Source organism: Lathamus discolor, chromosome 5 (genome assembly GCF_037157495.1).
Source record: "Lathamus discolor isolate bLatDis1 chromosome 5, bLatDis1.hap1, whole genome shotgun sequence".
Classification (NCBI taxonomy): Eukaryota; Metazoa; Chordata; class Aves; order Psittaciformes; family Psittacidae; genus Lathamus; species Lathamus discolor.
The window spans coordinates 36885518-36894639 of record NC_088888.1 but is presented as its reverse complement, the minus strand read 5'-3'; the positions used below and the strand labels follow the sequence as shown (position 1 = coordinate 36894639).

General features: G+C 40.1%; 1 protein-coding gene across 3 annotated transcripts in view; it reads right to left on the bottom strand.

The window, feature by feature from the left end:
• RPS6KA2 (ribosomal protein S6 kinase A2) overlaps window positions 1-9122 on the bottom strand; it is a 304348-nt gene that overhangs the window by 24187 nt on the left and 271039 nt on the right. For all 3 annotated transcript variants that reach the window (XM_065680424.1, XM_065680426.1, XM_065680425.1), the window contains 2 exons: window positions 6946-7076; window positions 5107-5232 (listed from right to left, as the gene is read on the bottom strand). In XM_065680424.1, the coding sequence (XP_065536496.1) occupies window positions 5107-5232; window positions 6946-7076 (257 nt within the window). The remainder of the gene's footprint in view (window positions 1-5106; window positions 5233-6945; window positions 7077-9122) is intronic.

Below are 9122 nucleotides of genomic sequence, written 5' to 3'. Positions count from 1 at the left end.
GTATCCCAGAGGCAGACATAGACTGCAAACTTTGGCTTTGCTCGCAGTGGTGGAACATTTGGAACCAAATAGTTGGCTAGTACATTACAGAGATAGGAAGAAGTAATGAAATTCACATGTGTTTCAAGATCCAAATTCCACTGTAATATTGGCAGCTCCAAAGTGAACCTGTCATCTGGGACTAGCTCTACTGTATGTTTTTCTTCCTCAAGGGAGGGAGAAATGGATACCCTGTCCTTTTACCTAGTTGTTCGTCCTGGCTCTAACATCATGGAAGGACTAAAAATCCGTAACACTTAATGAGCTAGATATTCTTTTGACCCGGAGAAGAAAACAGTTGGCATCAAACTATTGAGGCTTGCACCTATGGCACCCCCTGTCCAATGTTTGGGGCAGGGTAGAAAGGGCTGTAGCAGCAGCAGCAGCAGCAGTTTCTACTTGGCTGTTATCTACCAGTAATCTCTCCTGGGGGTATGGAGTCAATCTAAGCAGAGAAATCTTTAGAAAAAGGGGGATGCAATCAGGTCCTCTGCAAGCTTACTTAATCTATCATCAGTAAGAAATATATCTGGAAATCCAGCTTGAAACTTTCACTACAAGTAGGGACCCAAGCTTGAAACCAGCACAATGGTTTTAAATAAAGAAAAACTGGGATACGCTAATTGCATCAAATCTCGGGTAGGTTTTGAAAAACCTGATTCGCCAGAAACTCTGAACTGTAGTATTTCCTTTGTTTTCCAAATGAGAGTTGTTAATCGGTTTAGGCTTCTACTGCAGACTTTCTTCCATCTAAAGAAATCCCTCCCATCTGCTCTAGTATCATTCTTTCACTTCATTGACTTATTTTCTCTAGATACTGATGTGACTGAAATAGTTCGATCAGATTTTCCTGTTTCTGACCTCAGTGTTACTTTTATACACCCACATGAAGCTTGTAACTGTGATCGACACTGTCAGTTCCCTTTGCTATTAAAAATCATTATGCCTTTTGTAGTCGGGATGATCAATATTCTAGCAGAAGAATCTGAAACACATTAGAGGTCTGTCAGAGGAGAAACACTCTTTTTTTCCCCCCATCTCTCTTCTTTCTACCAGGGTCTTTATAAAGCATTCAGAAGAATGAACAATACATACATTTTCATTTCACACCTTTATACTTCTTTTTTCATTTGGGAACAGGATGGAAATAAAGTACACGCAGTAGAATATGATACAAAGACTTGCTCAACCAACATCTACCTGCACTGACGCAGGCAGGTGGCTGTCAGTTTCAGAATAGACGCAGTTTGCAGGAAATCTGTCTGTCTACAAGGTTGTCTGTCGCGTGGTATTGAAATGCTCTCAGAAATGGGAATATAAGTCTGAATTCTTAAATACTACATTTAGGAGCCTGAGGGCACATCTGAAATAGATCTTGAGTTATTATTAGCATCTCATTTTTACAGATGACATGGAAGAAAAGGGAATATGTTGCAAGAAAATTATCTTCTGCAGGTTCAGTGATGGGATTTACAAAGGCAGCTAGACGCCTACCGTTTTAGAGGTGTCTAGGGGGACTTCCAAAAGCACCTTGGTGAGTGACGTGCCTAGTCTCACTGAACTCTGAAATGAGTGAAACTCCACATCTGTTCAAGTGCTTTTAGAACACCAACAAAGAACTTCTTTGTACTGCTAGACATCTAATTATAAGATGGCCTCCAATTATAGGAGACAGATTTTGCAGATGGCCAGCAAAAGCAAAAGGGTTGAAGTGTTTTGCATTTTAATAAATATATTGTGCTTCTGAGCTAGGAAAGGTTTTGGTTTTCTGAGTGGATTTTCTGGCTGTAGCTCTGATTCATTTACTCTGGCTTGGTGCTCTGCTGTCTCAGTATGGCATTACACAGCAGTAGTAAATAAGGTCTGGTGAGTGGCAGTCTCCATGGAGGGACTATTTATCCAGTGACACGATGTGTGTCTTCCCACAGTGATGCCACCATGTCATTTCCTTCATTTCCTTAACTCCTTCCCTATCACCAGCTTCCCCTGGGGAGACAGGACGATGCTCTCTGACGTGTCAGCCATTCATCTTGAAGAAGCAGCTTTTAATGAGGGGGTGTGAAGCAAAAGGGGCTGCTGCTTGTCATACAAACTATCACTGCAGATATTTTTTCCTGTGAATGCTGTGTATTAGGGAGCACTGAGAAAATTATACTCACTGAAAGAAATGAAGAGCCTAATTACAGTGATTTTTATAGAGAGAGTTAAAGGATGAATGTCAAAAGGCACTGATATATAATTATGATAATATCAGTTGCAACTCCTGTGCTATCTAATTACTTGAAATGGGTGGCATTGTGCAATCTTTATGAAAGCAAGCTACTTTGGTAACAAAATTATATAATCCTAATATGAAATAAAAATAATATTGAAAGAAAAATGAAATTAATATATTGGTAGGAATAATAATCAAAGCAGCAGCACTCAGCGTGCTAGAAAGACAGTACCAAACAGAAATTCACCAACCGCCTCCAACCCCAAATCTGTGCTACATATTTGACTCACGCTGTGTCAGAAACTGAGATGCTGCATGTGTTGCCTAAACTGGTAGTCAAAATCAAGACATATTGGCATGACAAGAAGAGAGCTGTAAGAATTTGGAGGAAGAAAGGAATAAAAAGAGGAAAGATTAATAAAAATGGGAAAGAGCATAAACCTAGCAATTAAAATATTAAACTCTTCTGGAGTTCTAAGTGTCTCCATGTGTTGAGTTCACTCTAGATCCTCTGAGGTACTCCAAACCCTCAGCTACTGAGTAGGTGCTGGGCCCTCTTGGATTCAGGCACTCAGACATCTTTGAGGACTGAAGTCTTTCTATTTTGGTTTCACACTGGCTGTATTACACTGATAAAAACTGTCAGCAATACTTGATACAAATAAAATATTACAGTTACTATCTTGATTTAACATACATTGTCAACACAGATACAATTTAATTACACACAACCCATACCTACTATAACATAATGCCATCTGTTGACAAATGACCTGAACACTGGAAAACTTATTTTTCTATTCATTAGAAATTAAAGCCTTGCAAACCTACGGACCTGCTGGTAGGTCCATGCTCCTAATTATGGTGCAGCCTAGAAAAACAAACCATTATTTGAAGAGTGACATCAAGAGACTGTCAGTTATTAGTGGCTTCCAGATTTCTGCAGCCACCCTGGGGCGACACCAAAGCTTTAATGGACTTTTGTGGGTATTTCATTATCATCAGTCTTGTAAAGGAAAATAAGACTGAGTAAAAGGTTTAATATTACTCTGTTGACTACCTGCAGCTCATTTATCTCACGGAGGACTGAAGTCTGCTTCACTTCTTTAAGCTCCCATCATCTCATTTAATAGCAACGACACAACCTAATTTATAAGCTAAGTTTACATATCTTTTCTAAAATTTAAAAATAAGAAGGTAGAGGGGCAACTGGCCAGAATCCCTCATTTACTGCAAGTTCAGTAAATACATTTCTTTATGTACTGATTTCCAAGGAGCTACTTCTTGTCTTAGGCTCATTTACACAATCTTTTCCAATGAGATCATACAGAATGAAAGGATCTGCCTTAACTGTCCATGTCTTTTCAAATTCATTATACTAATTCTGCATTTAATCCAATCTTGTCTCTTTCTGGTACAAAACCAGAAATAGGACATACTTCTCGAACATTTGAGTGGTTTATTTGCTGAGCTTTTTTCTTAAAGAAAATTAAATATTTAGAACTCTTCCTCTGAGCTGTAACCTCAAAACCACTTGCCACATACACAGGTCTGTTCTGCCCTCTGTAATAGCTGCATACTGTTTATTCAGTATCATTTATGAGAGACTGTGACCTAGTCCTCTGAGCATGACCTTCCAGAGTAGTTCTATGGAAGTTCTTCCCTATTAGAAAAACGCTGCCACACAGCAGCTTCCTGGCCTCTGTGGCTGCGGTAACCCTGTTTTATGTGGACTTGATCGAGTCTGAAGTTCACTGACTTGTCTTTAATATCATAGAATCATAGAATAGGGTTGGAAAGGACCTTAAGATCATCAAGTTCCAACCCCCCTGCCACGGACAGGGACACCTCACACTAAACCATGCCACCCAAGGCTCTGTCCAACCTGGCCTTGAACACTGCCAGGGATGGAGCATTCACAACTTCTCTGGGCAACCTATTCCAGTGCCTCACCACCCTCACAGTAAAAAACTTTTTCTTATATTCAATCTAAGCTTCCCCTGTTTAAATTTTAACCCATTACCCCTTGTCCTGTCACTACAGTCCCTGATGAAGAGTCCCTCTCTGTCATCCTTGTAGGCCCCCTTCAGGTACTGGAAGGCTGCTATGAGGTCTCCACGCAGCCTTCTCTTCTCCAGGCTGAACAGCCCCAACTTTCTCAGCCTATCTTCAGATGGGAGGTGCTCCAGCCCCCTTAGCATCCCTGTGGCCCCCCATCCTCTGGACTTGCTTCAACAGTTCCATGTCCCTTTTATGTTGAGGACACCAAAACTGTAGACAATACTCCAAGTGAGGTCCAACTAAATTCCACTGAATTAATATTTTAAATCTCTGCTGAAGATTGCCTTTTACTCCTTTGTGTAGCATGTTGGTATTGAATGTCAAGGAGGCAAAAGAAAATCTGAGTTTTGAAGCTGGTCATGGTTTTCACTGACAAATCTGTCTAATTACAATAAAAGATGTCAGAACTAAATAACTTCAGAAAGAAGAATAAAATGTTATTTCAACTTTGCAATCATTTTATATGTTATTTTGTTTATTTATGATGATTCAGTGTAGGGCCTGTTAAGAATCTTATCTAGTTTGCATGGAGCATGGCTGAAATGATTAGAAGAATTTCCATGCAAGACTGTAAAGGTTTTTTTCCATCCAGGAATTTTACTTGATGAGGTTAATGTGTGAGAAATAATATAAGGCTTTTCATGAAACTTGTCATCTTCTAAAAGAGAAAGAAGCCCCAAGCAACATCCCCCAACAAGAAATAAGCCAAAAAAACGCCCGCTGACCACACTGCCCAGGCTGGCAGAGCAGTCTCAACCACATTTCTGGCATCTACCAGAAAGCTTTCTTACCTTCACTGCAAACTCTGTTTCTGTAGCTTTATGAACACATCTCTTGCACACTGAATAGGAGCCAATTCCTATGTCCTCCTTGATCTCATATCCATCTGTAAAGTGAATGTTGTTCCCATGTAACTGCTATAGGGGAAGACAAAAGAAACAAGGTAATCAGGACATGGGTATTTAAATGCAAGGACTAGCCTTGTCTTAATAAAAGAAATGCTTGATCTCATCTCATTCGTTTTGGTCGCTTGTCCTTAGCAGTTAGTTTCTAAGTCCAGTTAAAAAAAAATATAAAGTTCTTTACTTAAACAAGTGTGTCCCTCCCATTTATATTTTTCCAGTGTGTAAGATGGAGTTGTCCATGTAGAAGTAATGACAGAAAAGCAGTGATTTTTTAAACTATTTATGGAATGTAGACAACCATTTCCTATTAGAAATTCACAGGAAACTGTGGGCCCAAATCCCTTGAAAAACACACATATCTTGACAATATAAACTTATTTCTAATTACTGAGAGACCAGATGACTTATAAATCACTAATAACTTCACAGACTTTAAATCAGATACCTCACTTATGACCACTGGAGGCCCTGTCCAGAATACATTTTATTATGTGTTTTGTGTGACAGAAAAGCTACTATTTTAAGCCAACCTAATTTAAGAAAACACATTACTAGTGAAACTAGTAAGAAAACACTTAAAAACATCTAATTTTATTTACTGAAGGGTATAGAATGTATTATGGCATCATTATTTCAAAGACCTTTCAAAAATGTCTGGGTAGGTGGATTGGTTAAGATGGTGAACCCCAAATCTTAGGCCTTGCTGCAAATTCTATCCCAGGACTCAAGAAATGACCAGGAACTCTAAAAATCCTCTAGGATCCTCTGGCTAAAAATTTAACCTCACTAGTGAAGTACGTTTTAAATTGTAAGAGATGTATATGTTAACATTCAATACATTTTTACAAAGCAAACCACAGGAATATACGTAAAAATCATGGTATGTGATTGCTTGGATAATATTTCACTTATTGTTGCATCAGGGAATCTTTAAGAATATGACACATTCCACTGCAGATTATTAGAATACGGAGGAAAATTATGAAAACCTATGAAAACCAGAAGCAGGGGCTCTCCCCTTGAGGCATGTATACCTCTGGCTGTGGGTAGGAGAGGAACTTTTTCCTTGTGGGAAAATCTGCTGCATCTTTAGTCAGCCCCATTCTTTCTCCCAGTTCACCGTTCCTCTGATGTGTAGCAATTTATTCCGGTTTAAATTGCAATAACTGGAACAGAGTTGTGGGGGAAAGGCAGCAAAGAGCTAAGTGCCTGGCAAGAGTCTTTCCCCTGTCAATCCAATCCGGGTTATGCGAGTACACCCAGGCTCTTGTGCAATTGCAACAGGAATTGCAACGGCCTCTTACACCCAGGAGCTTGGGCTCAGTGTCTGAGGAGGGAGCCTACAGCAATAGTTCATAAGGCTCCTTTGCCAACACAGACCGTGTCATATAATCCAAAACTGTTGAGAAGGACATATATTCACTGGAAAAGCAACACCTCATTACCTGCCTGGTACGCACAAGTGGAATAGTGCTTCAGGTAATTTCAGCTGTGGCTTACCACAGTGCGATTTCTATTTCCTTTGTAAAGGTTGTGGAGATCATGAAGTTAAAGATGAAAGCCTTTGGTTAAAAATTCTCGTTCCCCTACATCTCCTACATGCTGCACGTAAACACCTCCTACCTACACTGGGTGGCTGTGAAATACAAGTGAGAGGCGGTTTAAATACACTATGCACATACGTATCTGCCCATCAAATGGGAAGTGTAACATCAGCATCACTACCTGCACAATTGGGTGAACGGTGATTTTGTGCACATCTTGCTGTGCAGGCTCCTGCACCAAGTTAGAGGCAACGAAACTGAACCCTCTGAAAAGGTGATGAGCATTGGCACTTGGAGGAACACCTGGAGAATCTGTAGGAGAAGAATGAAAATGGCCTCACAAGCTGCACAAAAGATCATAAAGGAATAGCACAGCACCTGCAACAGGCAAAATCACACCTGCCAGTTAACAGAAGATGCTGCTAAACTGGCAGACATAAATGAATATAATTCACTTCCGTATCCAGTTTTTGGAGTGCCTTCCCCATCCCTTTTCTCTGGATCTGAACAATGCAGGGGCACTGTTTGCAAGGATCTCTCCTTTTGGATACAGAGGCTTTTTTTTGCAGTGTGTGTTCATACTTAGGGAAAGCACAGCCTGTGCCAGAAGCCCACACAGAGAGAAAAAGCACAGGACATCAAGGACAGGAGAAAGGTGTATGGCTCAAGGCAGAGCAACCCTTTGGCTTAGCAGAGGTTATCCAGGCAATGAAAGAAAGCTGTATGCAGCTATATATGTTTTTTGGAGCACAACTTGACTACAGAAATTACAAAGGCTAAAATGCTGTGTGGGTAATGTGGTATGTTGTGTGGGTCAGGAGAATGTAGAAAAGACAGGTTCTGAAGCATGTGTAAAGGCACAATGCCCCAGTAGTGGTGGTTTTTGGTCTCATGGGGATCTTCTGGTGCAGCTTTAGGAGCTGCTTAAAACACAACTGCATTATCATCAGGAAACAGGAATTATTACAGTGCTTTCTGTCTGGGTACATTCTCAGCAGCAAGGTAAGTCTGTATGGGACCTGTGCCATGACAAAAAATACAGAATAAAAAAGGTTCTTGTGTGATTCCAGTGGCAGTGTGAGCCAGTATTAAACACATTTGTGATGCTCTCCCTTCTGGCTGACCCAATGAGTCAACATCAGGGGCCGCAAAATATGCTGCCAGTCTGCAAGGGCTTTTCTATTGCTCTGGAAGTGTAACCAATTACATCTATTTTGAAATTACAAGAGTTGATTTTCAGACCACTTTTCATAATAACATAAAACAGAATTGAAGCAGGCCATCTCCCCACCCCAGCCACCAACCCATAGAGAAACCTTCTACGTAAGTTTCTTGCATGAGTTATCAAACAGAATTAGGCAACAGCAGTAGCATGCAGAGTGTAAAACACAACCCTGGGCATCACCACATGCATGAAGGACAAGGGTTTTCATGCCAATACAACCAATGAAGCGTGAACTTCCAAAGCAATCTCTCAGTGCTTCTCTGAGACTTTCCAGGGCAGCACCAGCCTGCACTTCTCTCAACATCATACTAACGTGCAGTCTCCAGTATGAGAAATGAATTCCTCTGAAATCTGAATTAAAGCTAGAATCAAAGGTGTGAAATGTCTGGTATCCAAAGATAATTTGTTTCCATACAGTGGGAGAGGAATATCAGAATGTGACTAACATACACTGGAAACAGGTGGATGTTCCAGCTAGACCCAGAGTGCAATATTTTTACAGCTTGTGCAAGTCAGCACATCCTTGCCAAAATATCTAGGAACAAAGACTGATAAAAGATTCTGAGTAGATACAACTATTTCATAACCCATGAAAAGAGGTTTGAGCCAGGCTTTGAGGTCTGGGCTAGTTTTAAGCAAAAAGCTGAAGGTCTTGATGAGCCTGAACAAAAACTATAGGAAATCTCATCTCTGATTCATGTTGTATAATGCTGGTGTTTTCATAATGAAAGCTCAGATCTTTTACTCTTACTGCAACAGTTCTGGGCAATCACAATACATGTGATATTTGCAGCACTTACTATTCTCAAACTGTTGTACAAACAACAACTAATTAAATGTTTACATTTTAGAACGTATAAATACATACTTTTTTTTACACAAGAATCACAGGCAGAAATGTAACGTAGCTTATCCATACCTAGCAATAGGAAACATTATCACTGGGATTACTACTCTAGGGTTATTGATATTCTTGCTTTCATCTAAAAGAGTGGAGAGATGATGTTTTGTGCAACAACCACCTTCACATATACATATATTGTGCACAAAGTGTGATGTTCCTGTTAGGAAACAGAAATGATAGGCGTGACTGCAAGGATTTTCTCACTGCAGGGTTTTCTAAATATTGCCAT